The sequence below is a fragment of the Nicotiana attenuata genome, unplaced genomic scaffold (genome assembly GCF_001879085.1).
Source record: "Nicotiana attenuata strain UT unplaced genomic scaffold, NIATTr2, whole genome shotgun sequence".
Lineage (NCBI taxonomy): Eukaryota > Viridiplantae > Streptophyta > Magnoliopsida > Solanales > Solanaceae > Nicotiana > Nicotiana attenuata.
In genome coordinates this window covers 21,929-40,761 of record NW_017670693.1, presented here as the reverse complement: position 1 = coordinate 40,761, position 18,833 = coordinate 21,929, and the positions used below count along the sequence as shown (strand labels likewise).

The 18,833-nt window shown below is 35.3% G+C and overlaps 1 protein-coding gene across 1 annotated transcript; it reads left to right on the top strand.

Annotated features, from left to right (window-relative positions):
• The first annotated feature begins 331 nt into the window (after positions 1-331).
• On the top strand, positions 332-18,434 carry LOC109242372 (cycloartenol synthase-like). The gene is made up of 19 exons (XM_019409231.1): positions 332-406; positions 999-1,377; positions 1,477-1,665; positions 2,102-2,191; positions 2,276-2,464; positions 3,170-3,254; positions 3,580-3,746; positions 4,052-4,240; positions 13,223-13,336; positions 13,746-13,868; positions 13,954-14,076; positions 14,530-14,628; positions 14,926-14,982; positions 15,108-15,154; positions 15,714-15,857; positions 15,953-16,133; positions 17,235-17,315; positions 17,541-17,624; positions 17,737-18,434. The coding sequence occupies exons 2-19, from the start codon at positions 1,180-1,182 to the stop codon at positions 17,881-17,883; spliced, it is 2,307 nt and encodes a 768-aa protein (XP_019264776.1). The 5' UTR covers positions 332-406; positions 999-1,179; the 3' UTR covers positions 17,884-18,434.
• Positions 18,435-18,833: the final 399 nt, after the last annotated feature.

Below are 18,833 nucleotides of genomic sequence, written 5' to 3'. Positions count from 1 at the left end.
CAATATATATTTTGAATTAGAAAAATAAGTAAATTAAGAAAGAAATTTACAAGATATATTAAGCTCTATACTATAGCGATAGCCGCAGAGAAGTTCCATACCTAATCATTTCTTATTCATTTATAAACAAGTTATAGTACAAGGTTATGTGAAATGAACCTTATTAATTTGCAATAATGTAGTACTATTTGATATGGACGTCTAATACTTCAGGCTTCTCATATTAAAATGGAGGCGAACTTGTTATTTGAATATTAACAATTTGCTCTCGACTTTGGTGTCCTTTTTAAATCTTTATTTATTGGAATTAAAAGAATTAGAATATTGTGTATAAATTTATGAGACTGCTCTTTCTTCAAACTACCTTCTTCACTTCTTCTGTAGTTCATGCATAGCTAGCTCTCGTGTTAGTCTCTCTCTCTCTCATTATTTTCTTTTTATTTCTCGTAGTATTTGATAACATTATTCTTAAATCACTTCAAGGATGTTATTGTATGATTATCTCATCTAAAAAGGTCAATATGTTAGAAAGAACATATATTTTTATTTATTTAATTAAGTCTCAACATATCCCCTAGCCTGATATATTTTTCATGGGCCAAGCACCTGAATTCTTTTTGATAATGAGTAGCGGTGAAACTCAAACACATGACCTTTCTTTGCTATGATAATGTTGAAGTGTAAAACCATCTCATCTAGAAGCTTAAGTTAATAAATCATATTTTTTTTATTTAATTTAATTATGTCTTCAACAACTAGAATAATGAGAACCATTGCTTGCTAGAATATACATACTATTCAATAAACAACGGCTTCAACTACTTAAAATATATATGTTAGTATCATTTATTAGTTAATTTATTGTGAAGATACGAAAACGTCAAGCTGCAAGTTTTTATTTTAAAAATCTTGTAATCAGACGGAAAAAAAACAGATAAAAATGATGCTATCTATTTCTCTTAATTTTAAATCTCAATTCCCTTCCTTTAATTTTGCAGGAAGCAGTAGAAAATTATGAAACTAAAAGCGCAAATCGATCTTCGTCGACATTCTTCCTAGTTGATCAAATAAAGAACAGAATAGAAAGTCTATGTAACTTCTATAAGTACTTAATTAATTGGAGAAAAAAAATCTTGTGATTTAAATAAATTAATCAAAAAGCAATATAAAGGGGAAAAAATGTGGAAACTTAAACTCTCAGAGGGAAACGAACCGTGGGTTACAAGTTGGAACAATCATGTTGGTAGGCAATATTGGGAATTTGATAAAAATGGTGGAACACTTGAAGAACGATGTCGTGTTGAAAATATTCGTCAACATTTTTTTGAGAATCGGTTTCATGTCAAACACAGTTCTGATCTCCTATTGAGACTTCAGGTAATCAACAATATTTAGTTCTAAATTTCAATCTAAAATCCATGCATTTTCATAAGAAATATTAATATATTTTCTTTATTTATATTTACTTATTCTAAGTTTGAAAAGGAGAAGCAAATTGATATGAAGAAGTTGGGAAAAGTGAAAATAGAGAGTGAAGAAGAAATAAGTGAAGAGGCAGTGAAGACGACATTGAGAAGGGCATTAAGATTGTATTCAACACTTCAGGCTGAGGATGGACATTGGCCTGCTGATTATGGTGGTCCTTTGTTTCTTTTGCCTGGCTTGGTATGACATGAATATATAAATATTAGTTATTCCGCTTTATTTTATATATATGATGATGATGTTTAATTACCTGAATATATATAGAGTTTAATACCAAAAGAAAGACTTGATGACATATTTCGCTCGTCATTTTTACTAAACTTTAAAACTAAATTGGATTAGCTCAACTCAATATTTTAAAATTAAAATTAGATATTCAAAATCTATACGAGAAATAGTATAAGTTATAATCTTTCACATGTTAATATTATAAAAAAAAATATTTTAAAATATCGGTCGAACATTATACAAGTTTGACTCTCGATAAGTGAAATATGTCATCTAATTTGAAACGATCAACAAACACAGTTTTAATTTTAATTAAGAAGAAAGAAATATAGTGACTAAGAATAACAACTGGACTGGTCAAGTGTTAATTAATATTCTAAATTTGCAGGTTATAAGTTTATACATAATGGGAGTGGTGAATGCAGTGTTATCAGAAGAGCATCAAAAGGAAATACTTCGTTACTTATATAATCATCAGGTGCTTTATAATTATATTATTAGAAACTTTTTCTGTTCCAACCATAAAATTAAAATCCTAACTCCGACTCTGATTAAAATGCAGAACGTAGATGGAGGGTGGGGGTTGCATATAGAAGGACATAGCACCATGTTTTGCACTGCTCTCAACTATGTGACTTTAAGACTTCTTGGAGAAGATATAAATGATGAAGCTATGGAAAAAGCAAGAAAATGGATTCTTGAACATGGTGGTCTCACCTTTATTCCTTCTTGGGGAAAACTCTGGCTCTCTGTAAGTTAAGAGTGCTTATTTCCATTTTATTTTTGTATCTTTTTTCAATGTACATTGTTCCTTTTAATTTACTAAATATGAAATTTTGACATGTGCAATAATATTTCTAACTTAAGTAGGAATGCTTGTCCAAGGTCGACATTAACATATCAAAAAGAATAGTGAAGCCAAGAATTTCTCCAAAGATGTTTAAACTTGAAAGAAGAAAAAAAAAACTCTCTGACAAAGAGTGTTTAATATATGTTATATACCTTTAAAACCTAATATTTTACCTATATACAAAATGTTATTTTTCGAAGAAGGATGGTCAATTGGCCAACCTTAACCCAACGTAGCTTCGCCCCACCAAAGGAGTATTTATTTTATGTCCGAAGAAATTAAGTTATATATATTGAAACATTTACCCTTGATATTTACTTTTCCCTTAATATTTAGATAAATTATATATAGATTGTATCAAGGGAAAAGTAAATATCAAGGTAAACGTTTATCCTTTATATTTATTTATGTATGAAGAATTTAAGTTATATATATATTGAAACATTTACCCTTGATATTTACCCTGATATAGACAGTTTTAATACTAGATCTTCAAACATTTACCCTTGATATAATTTACTTTTCCCGTTGAACACCTAATGTATCAATAATTTATACAGTAACAGAGTAACATTTTTCTTTTTGGGACTTTTTTGTACTTGTCAGGCACTAGGCGTATACGAATGGAGTGGCAATAATCCACTGCCACCAGAACTATGGCTTCTCCCCTACTTTCTTCCTATACACCCAGGTCTTTTATTAATTCGTCTTCTCCTAATAATTGTTTGCATCAAATATATTATTATTAATTATAACCCTGAGGGGTAGCTCAACTGGTAAAGGCCTGAGGACAAAGTCCTTCAGGTCGCCAATTCGAGCCCCCGCAGGGCCACTGGAGGCATACAAACCGGCCGCGTCTCCAGGGCCCGTGGAACTAATCGTGGTGCACGCATTGAAACAGCGGGTCCCGATGGGTACAGCTAGTCGGGTTAGCAAAGCGATGCCCGGAAACCACGGTTATTATTGTCTTTCTCTATTTCTGTTTATCATTAATTTTATTTGATGATGCTATATAGGTCGAATGTGGTGTCACTGTCGAATGGTGTATTTAGCAATGTCATACTTGTATGGGACGAGATATGTAGGTCCTATTAATTCCACTATTTTATCACTCAGAAGAGAGCTCTATACATGTCCCTATCACCACATTGATTGGGACTTGGCCAGAAATCAATGCGCTAAGGTCTGTTTCTTTCTCTTTCCTCTCCTATTTATCTATTTAGAAGAATTAATTAACATAAATAATCTCTCACCCAACTAATTAAATTAAAAAGTGTGTAACCGTATATAATTCGTGTATAATATATGCATATTAATTAAAAAAAAGTAAACAATAAATTAGCCGGCTATTTGTATCAAGATCCCTTTGTCTAATTTCTTCCCTGTTAAAACTTTCCAAGACGAGGAAATAACATGGTGAAACTAGTAAATTAAGTTACTATGAATATTTGCTAATTAATCAAAGTGATATATGTATGGTGTTTTCAGGAAGATTTGTACTACCCTCATCCTTTAGTACAAGACATTCTTTGGGAAGGTCTTCACAAATTTGCAGAACCTCTTCTCATGCAATGGCCACTCTCCAAGCTAAGAGAAAGGGCACTCAACACTGTGATGGAACATATTCATTATGAGGATGAAAATACCAACTATATTTGTATTGGACCTGTCAATAAGGTATTGTTACTTCTTAACTTAAGTGAACAATATATAGTTATATATTTTATTTAGGTTTTTTAATCAGATAAATGCATTTTCTATCTCCGGTGTAAATTTGGAAATTATGATCATGATACTTGTCACAACTCGGAATTCCTACCATCGGGATCGTGATGGCGCCTAACATCACACTTGCTAGGCAAGCCAACGTTAGAGTATCATTAATCAATTTCCATTACGTTTCAATGATTAAATGTAAACAAACTAAAACAGGTATAAATAATTGCGGAAGTAAGTAAACACCCTCTTTGTTTATATAATTTTACCAATACTGTTGCTACCACTACCCAGAATCCGGTGTCACAATCCACAAACATACTATGATTTTTCTACAAACATCAGTCTGAAAGAATGTTTTGGAAATAAAGTAAAACAGTAATGTAGAGAGGTAAAAGGGGACGCCAGGGCCTGCGGATGACAGCAGGACTACCTTGGGTTTCCACACCGTGTAACCTGAAGCCAACCTCTCAATCAGCCACTGCCTGCTCCGAAATCTGCACAGAAAGTGCAGAGTGTAGTATCAATACAACCGACTTCATGTACTGGTAAGTGGTGAGCCTAACCTCGACGAGTGGTGACGAGGCTACGGCAGGGCAATTACAATATAACCTTTATACAGTATGTAATAAAGCGGAAAGAAGTACGGAACAAAATGAAACAGTAACTTGCACGAAATGAATACGAAACTCAAATATCTTATCAATACCCAGCTATAATCAATCCTTAAGTGAGATATAAAACTACAGAATAACTTACACAGTAGAGGGAAAATTACATAAACACATAAACTGATGCGTCGCGCATCTCGATCCCACCATATAACCAATACCAATATGAATATTCACCCTTATTACTCCATATCAATCCACCCTTATTCCTCCTGTTGCGGCGTGCAACCCGATCCCAACGTACAATAGTAATTCACCCTTATTACTCCTCAATATATCACCCTTATTCCTCCTGTTGCGGCACGCAATTCGATCCCACCGTATAATCACATGTCACCCTTATTACTCCTCAACATATCACCCTTATTCCTCATGTTGCGGCGTGCAACCCGATCCCACCATATCAGTACCAATCACACAATAAGAACAGAAATTTCACAATTTGGCTCAAAACTCCCCACAGTATTTAAACCTCAACTAAAACAAACCGAAAGCGGTACAATTATGAAACTTCCCTCAATACTACTCAGCGAAACAAATCCAAAGTATACTAATAAAGACTGATAACCAGCTTAAACCAATAATATGAAACAATGAAACTACGTGATATCCAATGCTTTCAACAACAAAAACAACATCCAACAAGTAGCAACTAATCATGGAAATATCAATAAAGCATGTAGCATTTAAGGGAGAGAACAATATAGTAAGAACAGGAGAGGACAGTCAAAACAGATAAATTGGCGTCGCATAGGTACTCGTCACCTCACCTACACTTCACACACATGGATTTTCACATAGCAATTAAGTCGGGATCCCCTAATCCCTCGAGTCAAAGTTAGACACAACACTTACCTCGATCCACAGGTCACTCACTGCTCAATTATCGCTTTTCCTCTAGTTTTCACCTCCGAACCACTCGTATCTAGTCATAATTAACTTAATAACATCAATTATCGCTAAAGAAATCAATTCCAATACATAACTGTAAGTTTCCCAACATTTCCCCCAAAAAGTCAAAAACCGACCTCGGGCCTGCTTGGTCAAAATTTGAGATTCGGACCAAAACCCATTCACACATTCACCCCCGAGCCCAAATATGTAATTAGTTCCAGAATCCGACCCCAAATCGAGGTCTAAATCCCCAAATTTGCAAAATTCCCAATTCTCCCAAAATCCCTTTTCTATCCTTAAAGAACAAGATTTAGGACTAGGAATTCAATTAGTGATGATGGAAATTGAAGAAAACGAGTTAAAGAGTGCAAACCTATGATTTGGTGTTGAATTTCCTCTTCAAAAATCGCCCTAGGTCGAGTTCTGATGAAGAAATATGAAATTTGGGAAGAAGTCCCGTTTTTGTTATGTTTTAAAAATCACTGGACAAGTCTTCATCGCGTTTGCGAGAGACCTGTCGCGATCGCGATGCACAGCGGCCAAAGGCCTACACGTTCGCGAGACCAACCACGCGTTCGCGAAGGCAACCCCCCCCCCCCCCCGGCCTTCGCGTACGCAACCCAATGGTCACATTCGCGTAGAAGGACACCTGACCCCCTTCCCCAGGTCCCATTTAATCGCGTTCGCGAAGGGTAATGCCCCCGTTGCTCCGCGTTCGTGACTAGTTCTTCGCGTTCGCAAAGAAAAAATTTCCCCTGCCCCCATTTTACCTTTCGCGTTCGCATTGATACCTTCGCGAACGCGATGAAGGGCATATCAGAACAGCTGCTACAGCAAAATACCAGATTTTCTAAGTCTAAAACATCCCGTAGCCTATCCGAAACTCACCCGAGCCCTTGGTGCTCCAAACCAAATATGCACACAAGTCTAAAAATATCATACGGACTTGTTCCTGCGATCAAATTTCCAAAATAACACCTAGAACTACGAATGTAGCACCAAATTGAATGAAATTTTCAAGAAAGTTTTAAAACTTCTAACTTCTCAACCGGACATCCGAATCACGTCAGATCAGTTCCGTTTCTTACCAAATTTCACAGATAGGGTATAAATAACATAACGGATTTGTAGCGTGCTCCAAAACCAAGATACAGACCCAATACCAACAAGATCAAACATTACCAAATTTCTTTAAACCATTATAATTTCAGTCTTTCAATATTAATCAAAAATTCATATCTCGAGCTACGGACCTTGGAATTCGATTCTGGGCATACTCCCAGGTCCCATATTTTACTACGAACCCACCGGAACTGTCAAAATACGGTCCCGGATTCGTTTACTCAAAACGTTGACCGAAGTCAACAAAAATAAACTTTTTAGGCCAAAAATTATTATTTTATCAATTTTCCACATAGAAGCTTTTCGGAAACGCGCCCGGACTGCGCATGCAAATCGAGGAGGAATAAAATGAGGTTTTGAAGGCCTCGGAATACGGAATCGAGTTCTAAAACATAAGATGACCTTTTGGGTTATCACAATAATAACTTATCATTAGAATTTCTAAAATATAACATGGTTAATGTTAACATCACCAGATTCCATTGATGAACAAAAGAGATTGAAGAGAGCCCTAAGGATTCCGAAGTAGAGAGAGAAGGTCGGTCAGTCTTTAGAACATTCAACTAACTTGTGTAATATTATTCTACTTCTTAGTCTATATACAATTACAAACGTGTATATGATATATAATGTACAACTAAAAAATAGAGCTACAAAATTGTTGGGTTGATGTACTAATGGGTCTGTGTTAGTGGGCGATGCAGCTCTGGCTTCTGTTGTTGGGCCTAATTTATACTATCAGTGTAACATCCCCCCCCCCCCAATCAAGCTGGAGGGTGAGAATACACTAAACTTGCTAAAAATACCATAGTGAGGTTGGCTAGGCAATGCTTTAGTCATGATATCAGCTAGCTGTGCAGAACTGAGAACAAAATGCAAGGAAATAAGGCTAGGATTCAAACATTCATGCATATAGTGACAATCAATTTCTATGTGTTTGGTGTGTTCATGGAAGACAGTGTTCTTGGTTATGTGTAAGGCAGCCTGGCTGTCACAGTAAATAGGAACAAGGCTACAAATGTGCAAGCCAGGATCATCCAAAAGTCGAACCAACCAAGAAACTTCAGCAACAGTCTTCCTCAAGGCCCTATACTTAGCTTCAGCTGAAGACAAGGAGATAGTGGGTTGTTTCTTGCTTTTCCATGAGACAAGGTTGCTACCAAGAGTGATATAGAAGACAGAAACAGATTTGTGAGAGACATCACAGGCTGCCTAGTTAGATTCAGAATATCCGAGAAGAGAGAAATTAGAACTGTTGGAAAGAAGAATACCCTCGGCTGGATCATTCAGAAGATACCTCAGAACATGTAAAGAAACCTGCATATGGGGCACTTGAGGCTTCTGAATAAATTGACTTAAGTGTTGCACAGAGAAGAAAATATCTGGTCTGGTATGTTGCAAGAAGTTGTGCTTGCCTACCAATCTTCTGTAGGTGCTGGGATAAGTGAATGGCTCTCCCATGTCCAACACCAAAGGATATGAAGGCAGTTAAACTCAGCAAGGAAACAATTTGTATACTTGTGTTGAGTCATAAGATAACTTTGAGGTGTTAGGAAACTTCCAAACTCGAAAAATAATGAACTTACCCAGATCTTTGATCTTGAACTGGGAATCGAAAAAGAGTTTCCAGCAATTCAACTTAGATACATCATCCCCAGCTAAGAGGATGTCATCTACATAAATAGCTACGACCATCAGAGAACCAGAAGATGACTTGGTGCAGAGAGAATAATCATTGAGGCTGGAAATGTTACCCTAGAGACCAAGGCCTCTGACAGTTTTGAAAACCACTGCGTAGAAGTCTGCCTGAGGCCATAGAGGGATTTCTTGAGCCTATAAACCAATGGTGAAGAGGTGGAGAAAGAAGAGATATCAAGTCCAGGGGGAATCTTCATGTAGACCTCCTCACTTAGGTCACCATGGAGGAAGGCATTGTTCACATAAAGCTAAAAAACAGTCCAACCTCTCTTGACAGCCGAGGTCAACAAATATTTAATAGTGGTCAGCTTGACCACAAGGGAAAAAGTTTCAGTGAAGTCAATACCTTCTCTTTGGGCATCACCCCTAATAACTAGCCTTGATTTATACCTTTCAACAAATTCATCAGCCTTTTGTTTGATCTTATAGACCCACTTAGGAACGACTTTCTTGTTAGGTGGTAGAGGAACAATGTTCCAGGTCTGGTTTGCTTCAAGAGTCCACAATTCTTGTAGCACAGCCTCCTGCCAAGCAGGATTTGATGCTGCCTGCTGGTAGAACTAGGGCTAATACATATGAGAATCACTAGGAGAAACCATAAAAGTATCAGGGGGAGGAGCGAGAATTAGGGCAGAGTTGCAAATATAGTCATTTAGGTAGGTAGGCTTGGCAACAGTTCTAAGGGACTTCCTGATCAGGATACGAGAAGTAGGATGAGCAGGAGAAGGAATGTTAGAACAGGAAGGGCTAGGAGGAGGCAGATTGGATGGGACAAGACTAAGAGGAGAAGGAGAAGATGCTAAAGGAGACACATGAGGACTAGGAATAGGTACATGAATATCTTCGGGAACAAGAGGAGTAGTAGTAATAGGATATGGGGAGTCCACAAATGGTTGCACAAAAGAGGGAAAGGAAGAAGAAAAAGGGGAAGAGTTGTAAGGAAAAACATGCTCATGAAACATCACATCTCTAGAGAAGAAAATAGAAAAATTAGAAAGATTTAGTAGTTTGTAACCCTTCTTACCACATGGGTAACCCAGAAATAGACAAGAGATGGCTCTTGACTAGAATTTGTCCCTACCGACCTTAAGAGATGTGGCAAAGCAAAGATATCCAAAAGATTTTAAGTTTTCATAGGTGGGTGGATTGCCATATAATTTTTCATTAGGAGAGAGGTTGAGTAAGAGAGGTGAAGGCATTCTGTTAATAAGGTAAGTAGCAGTGAGGACACATTCACCCCAAAATTTAAGAGGAAGCTTAGATTGAAATAGAAGGGCCCTAGCAACTTTCAAAAGGTGTTTGTGTTTTCTCTCCACAACACCATTTTATTGTGGAGTGTGAGGATTAGTGGTTTGGTGAAGAATACCCTCATCCTAAAGAAAGCAGTAGCCTTAGAAGTACTACCTAATTCAAAAGCAATATCTGACCTAAAGGTATTAACATAGGATGGAAATAAACCTTGATCATGGATGTAAAAGCTTTAAGAAGAGAGAGGACATTACTTACAAGAGAGAAGATGTGTCCAAGTCACTCTAGTATAATCATCAACTAGAGTGAGAAAATACCTAAATCCATTATAGGTCTTAGTATTATAAGGTCCCCAAATGTCAATGTGAACTAGTTGAAAAGGAGCAGTAGAATGTATAGAACTATCATGAAAGGGTCACCTTTGTTGTCTAGCCAATGGGCAAATTGGGCAAAGAAAAGATTGTTTAGAAGAAACTTTATCAGAAAAATAAGAATAGAATTTATTTTATGAAAAGGCATATGACCTAATCTTTGATGCCAAAAGAAGTCCATTTTGTTAATGATGGATGTCTGATTACAAGCAGAGTCAATAGCGACAGAAGGTTGATTGCAGCAAGAAGTAAATGAACTTAATTTATTATAAGGTATTAAACTAGATTGAACCATAGAAGTACTAAATGAAGATGGAAACAGTTCAACATCTGGATGTAGATAGTATATTTTCCCAGCAACCTTACCAATTACTAGTATCCTCTTCAGAGAAGGGCCTTGTAAAAGACAATTGGTTTTGATAAGTTCTACTATGCAATCCAACTGTGTAATAAGTTGATGAATGGAAATTAGATTGAAGTGAAAAGAAGGCACAAGAAGAATATTGAGTAATATTATATCGTGTCTAAGGTATAAAGACCAAGTTGATATAACTTTTACTTTATAACCATTAAGTAAAGTAACAAGGAATGGTTTAGGTAAAGGTGTAAGGTTATGAAGTAAGTGTTTATGTGGAGTCATGTGGTTAGTGGCTCCTAAATTTATAATCCAAGATTGTACACCTAGATGTGAAGATGCACATGTATGAGAAACATGGGAATCAACAACATAAGCTGAACAAACCTGTAAAGTAAGCAAATGCCGAGTCTTCTATGGAGGAAACATCATGAGGCATTCCAGTAGAGAGTTGAACTTGTTGAAACAGACTCAGAAGATGTTGATATTGCTCCTTGGTGAAACCATTAGCTGATTTATCAGAGGAAGCAACAGAAGAGGAAGGAGGAGAGGCATATGGAATCTCAGTCTCGACACAAGAAGATGATTTCTTGTTCTTAGTGAATTTAAAATCAGTAGGGAATCCATGTAGCCTATAGCATTTGTCCACAATATGTCCAATCTTCTTGCAAGACACATGATTGACATTCTTTTTGGAATCAAAGTTGACTCTCAGAGTGAAGTTCCTGTTGTTGTTGTTGTTGAAAGGAGTAGGAGAAGCCAAAAAAGATGCAGAATCACCAGAAAACTAGGAGCATGTGGTGCTTCTCCTTGACTCTCACCTTGTTGTAGGATAGAATAGAATTTACTTATGGGTGGCAAGGGACTCATAATCATGATGGTTCTTTTGACAGTGGAATAGGATTCATTTAACCCATTAAGGAACTGAAACAACTGTTGATCTTTTATGAACTTGGGAAGAGCTCCACATGAACAAACAAGTCCCACTTAGGAAGAATTCAACTCATACCAAAGTGTTCTAAGTTTAGTGAAGTAATTAGCTATGTCTGAAGAACCCCGGACAATTGTACTTATCTCTCTCTAAATTTGTAGATATTTTAACCCATTAGACTACCTAAACCTCTTATTATTATCTTTTCAGACCTCTTTGGTAATCTTAAAACACATTACACTAGTGGCAATTTCTCTAGACACGGAATTTATGATCCAAGACTTGACCATATCAGTACATCTTTCCCAATAGGGGTAATAAGGTGAGTCTGGACTAGGTTGAGATATTCTTCCATCTAGGATCCCTAGTTTGTTCTTGGCAGACAAAGAAGTAAGCATGCTACTTCTCCAAAGAACAAACCTAAAGCCATTAAAAGGTATCGAAACCAATTGGCTACCAGGGTTGTCTGAAGGGTGGACATACAGGGGATGAGAGGTCTAGGGAGAAAGGTACAAAACCTCCAGAGTTGGAGGTCGTGGTATTATCCACATTATCGAGAATACTACCCATAGCAGCAGGCTCAGTCAAACCACACAATCACATATAAATAGTCACCGAAGTGGAGTCAAGTTGATGGGAATAATAATGTCTACACATACAACATGTAAACCACAAAGTATGTCAAGTTGTAGATAGGAAGAATATTACCAGCCTTCCGAAATAGAGAAGTAAATTCTGAGTAGGCAAAACCCTAGGAAGAAACTTGCATGAAGTAAAAGATGTGGATAACTCTTGGATTTCAACAACACGTGATCGGGAGAGTCGATTCCAGCACAAAATCGAAGAAATCTCCTTCGAGAAAATCACGCTCCAGACGAAAACCCTAAATCACCGAACCATACGTGTGGAAAAGACGAAAACTACGGTCAAGGATAACATTGGAGTGAAGCTTAGGCCGAGATGAAATCGAATCCCTGCTCTGATACCATGTTGACATCACCAGATTTCATTGATGAACAAAACAGATTGAAGAAAACCCTAAGGTTTCCTAAGTAGAGAGAGAAGAGAGAGAAGGTCGCTCAGTCTCTAGAACATTTAACTGATTTGTGCAATATTATTCTACTCCTTAGTCTATATACAATTACACACGTGTATATGATATATGATGTACAACTAAAAAATAGAGCTACAAATAGAGAGCTACAAAATTGTTTGTTGATGTACTAATGGGTGTGTGTTAGTGGGCCGTGCAGCTTCACCTTCTGTTGTTGGGCCTGATATGTGGTATCAGCGTTAACAGTCAACTTCAATGCTAATCTTGATCCAACAGTTCGAAAACATAAAAGAACAGTGTTGGAATGCATTATAAACTATTGACGATTAGTAAGAATTAGTTTATCGTTTAATTTACGTTATTTTTCCAATATAATTTATTAAGAATAGCTAAAAAATTCTTTCTCCGCATGATTTAACAAGCAGTGGTCCCGTTTCATGGAAGACTATTGCTCTTGTAAATCATCATTAAGAAGTTAAATTTCAATTACTCATATTAATATAAGTCTATAAATTACAATTTTTCATGGTTTAAAATTAAATAACAATTAATTAGTAACTAAATTTTTTTAATCTGGAAAATCTTAAAAAAAAATACAGGTATTGAACATGCTGTGTTGTTGGGTAGAGGATCCAGAATCCAAGGCAATCAAACTTCATCTCTCCAGAATCAAAGACTATCTATGGCTCGCTGAAGATGGCATGAAAATGAAGGTATTATAATTCTAACTTCATTCTTAAATTTAATTACTTCTATTTATCCACTCCCGGCTAAAAAATGATGAAATATAAGAGATATTAACTTCATGCATATGGACTCGTCTGTTTTTATCAACTTTAAGTTGACGAGAATTTAAAGAAAAATTAGTACTCTTTTTGTTTCCATTAATGAAAATTGAAGCATAAATACAGGCGGGGCTGAATGTTAGCTTACTTTTAGGGCGAGGATCACTTTTAGCCTGCAGTCAAAACTATTTATATTCGGCGTAGCTGCAAAAGTATATAAAATTTGTATATAATATACAAAATTTTGGCTATTATTTTAAAAGCAGTTATACAGTGTCATTTTCCCTTACATTATTAAACCAATTAAAATTAAATTTGGATCCGTCTTTGATTATAGGGGTATAATGGGAGTCAACTGTGGGATGTTAGTTTTGGTGTACAAGCAATACTATCTACAAACCTTCCTGAAGAATACTGTTTGATGCTTAAGAAGGCACACCACTTCATTAAAGCCTCACAGGTTAATTCACACATTGTCTTTTTCTTTCTCTTTTTATTATGGGATTTTAATATTTTTCTTTGTAAATCCTGGAATTTGATTTAAGGTTAAAGAAGACAGTAGTGGAGACCTGAAGAAGTGGTATAGGCAGAGTTGTAGAGGTGGATGGCCTTTCTCCACTGTTGACAATGGTTGGATTGTATCAGATTGCACTGCTGAAGCCCTTAAGGTCCATTTTTCTTAATTTCCACTTAAAACATTAAACATGTACTTCATGATTTTAATCATTTGTTTTTGGCTTTTTGCTAATTTATTATTTCATTCGTTCCAATTTTTGTGATGGTGTTCAAATTTCAAGAGTGATATATTGTTCTTGGACTGCAATAAGGGGCGATTTTAGGGGGACGGCCGGGGTTCACTCGAACCCCTTTCGCCGAAAAATTACATTGTATATATAAGGAAAAATCTGCTTTTTACCTCTATATATTAAGTTTTGAACCCCCTTAATGCAACCCAAAAGTGTAGTTTAGTGGTCAAGGGGGCTCAAAATCTTCATAAGGTCATAGGTTCAATTCCAACTAGTTACAAAATTCTTTTTTTGAATCCCCTTCGTGGAGATCCTGGCTCCGCCACTGACTGCAATAGTCACTTATTTATTTATTTAGTTCTCTTTTAACTACAGGCAGCAGTTTTGCTATCTCAGATGTCATCAGACATTGTTGGAGAAGCAATAGCACCTCGCAGGCTATGCGATGCTGTTGATTTGCTTCTTTCTCTTCAGGTTTAGTTTCATTCTTAATTAATTAATTTCTCTGCACTTTTGTCATTTTAATTTACTTTTTAACATGAACAAAAGCTAAAATTGATCACTTCATATTCTTAATCAACAGTCAAATTAATCTTGTCAAATGGGATCGTGTATACTGTATGTCTTTCATTTTGAATAAGAAAACGTGACAATAATTTCAAATAAATATAATACTCGACAAATATCTGGACAAATAACTTGAATATAGTTATATAGTTTAATTCAAGCCGAGGAAATATCTTTTTTCCATTTCTTATATATACTTTTCAGAATAGCAATGGCGGCTTTGCTTCGTATGAGCTAACAAGATCTTATGCATGGCTTGAGGTAAGATACTATTACTATTTAAGGAATAATTCGTGCAAATCATTCTTTTATTCACCTAATGAATTCATTTTTTTGTCATCTCTCTTCTTTTTTTTTCTTCACAATTTTCTATGGCAAATTGACAGATGATTAATCCATCAGAAACATTTGGGGATATCACTATTGATTACCAGTAAGACCTTCCACTGCACATATTTATTTACGTTACATGTAAGAGTTGATTTAACAAATCCCTGAGGTTTGCCTTTATTAAAAATTACAATTTTGCTTCTTGCTTTCTGTAATTACAAAAACTTCCCTCATTTATATATTGTTGAAAAAGATTATTCTCCTAAAAGTTGAACTGATTTTCCCATACACTCGTAATGTAGAAGTTTCTGTAATCTAAATACAATCACAAAGGAAACCTTTGTAAAGCCAAACCTAGCTACCGATCTTCCTTTTGTCACTATCTTTCTTTCTGAAAAAATGCAGCCCTACGATTAATGTAAAGGCCTTGATTTGCTCTTCTACTTTAGTTTTTAAGAAGAGTAAGAGGGGAATAGGGTTGGGCGGGTTATAGTTTTTAATGTTGGGTTGGTTCAATCTCTCAGAAGATGCCATGTGTCTTGGCCGTTAAAATATGAGAAAATAGAAAAATTTAATGGACGGCAATTGAACAATAAATGATAGTAGAGGGGCTAATCAGGCCTTTTTCCGTTGAATCAATCCTTAATGTCAAATTCTTGCAGGTATGTAGAATGTACTTCTGCAGCAATTCAAGGTCTTCAATCCTTCAAAAAACTTTACCCGCAATATCGAGAGAAAGAAATAGGAGCTTGTATTAAGAAAGCTCTCTGTTTCATTGAAAGTATTCAACTTTCTGATGGCTCATGGTAGGTAATTTACATTTATTTTATTTTCCAAAAAGGAAATTTTCTCTTAGGAATATTTAATGATGAAAATATTAATATGTGTACGAATTGATAAGGTATGGCTCGTGGGGAGTGTGCTATACATATGGAACATGGTTTGGGATAAGTGGGCTGATTGCTGGTGGCAAGACTTACGAAAATTGCAAAAGCATCAGAAAGGCTTGTCATTTTCTATTATCTAAACAACTTCAACCTTCTGGTGGTTGGGGTGAAAGCTATCTCTCATCTCAGCACAAGGTAACAATTAGGGAAATTACCAGCTATGTCCATTTATAAGTAGCTCATTATAAAAATTGGCCAATTGATAAAATATTATTAATATTAGCCAATTAGCTATTTGTAGCAAAAAAATATCAAATTTTTGCTTTGTTTTGAGTGGGTATTATTAGAATAGATTGGGCACAACTTAAGGAGCTTGAATTTCAATTTTGGGATGATTTGGTGAAGTTTTGAAGTGGTTTGAATTGAAAATTCGAAGTAAAAGCTGAACATGAAAAAAAAATGATATGTGTATCACACTGTGTATCATTTGTGTATTACATATGTATCATGTTTGTATCAATTGTGTATCACATGTATATCCATGTATACTTGTGTGTGAGATACATGTGTCGCAGAAGACTTTTTTTTACTTGATTTAATTACGAATTTTAATACAAAATCAGTCCATATCACCTCCAATCTTCCTCGAATATTGTATATTGACTTATCTATATAATTTCAATGAATTTCAACTATACCCATTGAAAAAGTTCCTTTTTTGTTTAGATTTTTGGAATATTGTATAGATTTTTGTATTTCATCACCTTATTTGCTACCCCGTCCATGAAATTTCCTTTCCGTCTTGTATCTAATGTTGCTAATCACGCTTAAAAATATGGAAGGTGATTTTTGCATGTGATTCTTTGAGAAAAAGAACCCTATTATTTGGTTTTTCAATTTTGTTGGCTAGTTTTGGTAAATCAATGACTAATGGCTAGAGGTTGGTAAGTTGAGATTTATTTGGGACATTTGTGTAAGTTTCTCTAATAATTAAGCATTATGTCTTCAATTATAGCCTCTTTCGAATAAAGCACAGATATATCTTGTTTCGACTCTCCAAAAATACATTACTTTTGAAAGATCCGATAAACACCTGACTACATTTTTAGAGAGTCCGAGCAACATAGCCTCTATACACATATGCCATGTCATAACCCTAATAAGGCATTGACGTCATGAAAAATGATATATTTATGATAATTATATTCTAATTTCCAATTAACCCTCGATAAAATTAATTTAATGTTTCAGCTGCTTTTACTAATTTTTTAAATCTTACTTTTACGGAATGACCAGATTTATACGAACACTGAAGGGAATAAATCACACATTGTAAACACCTCATGGGCCATGTTGGCTCTTATTGAAGCTGGCCAGGTATTTCAAACAGCACTAATTAATTCTTTTACTAGAGAATCAATACAAAGTTAGTTTAGCAAAAAATGCCCTACTATTGTATAAATCTGAAAATTTTCATTAAATGATTTTTATGATTTTCGTAAAGTACGTATACGGCTAATACATGATTTTTAAAATTCTTTGAATTGCCTCAAATGTTTGTAAGACGAAATTGTGTGAAATTGACACATTAAAGTTTATTAGGGGAAAAGAGATGCTACTCCACTCAAACGAGCTGCTAAAGTGCTGATAAATTCTCAAATGGAAAATGGAGATTTTCCACAACAGGTATTTCCCCTTTTTTTTTAACTTGTACAATATATCAGTTTTTAAAATCCTTTATGTTTCATTTCTCATTCCATATTTAAATATTCAAGAATATATTTTAAACTTTTTTCAGGAAATAATAGGAGTATTCAACAAGAACTGTATGATAAGCTACTCAGCGTATAGAAACATATTCCCCATATGGGCACTTGGAGCTTATCTGAATCAAGTACTACTATCCCCTAAAGAGCATCATGAAATAGCCAACACTTCGAATTAATCTTCAAACTAAGATTTTCTACAGTTTTTGTACAAAATAAGGGTGATCACACCACCCTTTAGTTCTATGTCACCAATAGGCTCTATGTTATGTTTGAAGGTTATGAAAGATTATTTTATGTCATATATATATATTTTACCATAAATAATATTAGTGATTCGCTCGACGGAAGTTTAATATAAGGTATAGTGCCGATCATGTTCCTCTAAATTTGTGGCATGATAGAGGAGAGTGAAGAGATGATCTCCAACAAGGTCTTTTTCTGAGTTTCCAACGAAGCCATGGTGTATTGATGGTGAATTGGTGATGATCGTAAAAGGAGTTGTGGTGGAAGTAGCCTTTGAAGATGAAGAAGATGGTGTAGTATTTTGTTCTTTTTTTTAAGTTAATGACATATTTCACGGCATCATTAATGCGTGATATATGCTTATTGGGAATAAGTGGTTCAAATACTAAAGAGGTGGTTAAAAGCTACCATTGTAAAAAGATTTGATGTATAAGAAATTCTCAGTGAAAATTGAGGGTCTTAAAAGAATTTTGGTACAAATTGGGAGATAATTTGCATTGTCCATCACTCCATCTCATATACAATATCATGATTTGATTCTATATTCTCAAGACATAATATTCGAGAAGATGTAAAATAGGAAAGAAAATAAAATTATAGTATTTTTATTCACCAATATAAGTATACTACTTAATAGTGCTAGAGATCGATTTGTTAAAAGTAGGACGTCTTTTTGACCCTTATACTTCAAATTAATTCAAGTGGATGCTCGACGAGTCGACACGTGGAACTGAAGACAAGTATGATATGAGTCAGCAAATAGGTGGTACCGGATAAAAACATGTGACCAGTGCTGAATAAATTCCGATGGCATTGGAACCGAGAACGAAGATTTGAAAGGAAGACATTGATTGGAAAAGACAATATTTAATGAGCAACCGTG

Excerpts from the sequence above, each read along its gene's own strand:
- LOC109242372 (XM_019409231.1), top strand. The coding sequence starts at position 1,180 with ATGTGGAAACTTAAACTCTCAGAGGGAAACGAACCGTGGGTTACAAGT. Across the intron at positions 14,983-15,107 it reads GATCTTATGCATGGCTTGAG|ATGATTAATCCATCAGAAAC; the intron begins GTAAGATACTAT and ends GCAAATTGACAG. Across the intron at positions 15,858-15,952 it reads CAACTTTCTGATGGCTCATG|GTATGGCTCGTGGGGAGTGT; the intron begins GTAGGTAATTTA and ends CGAATTGATAAG.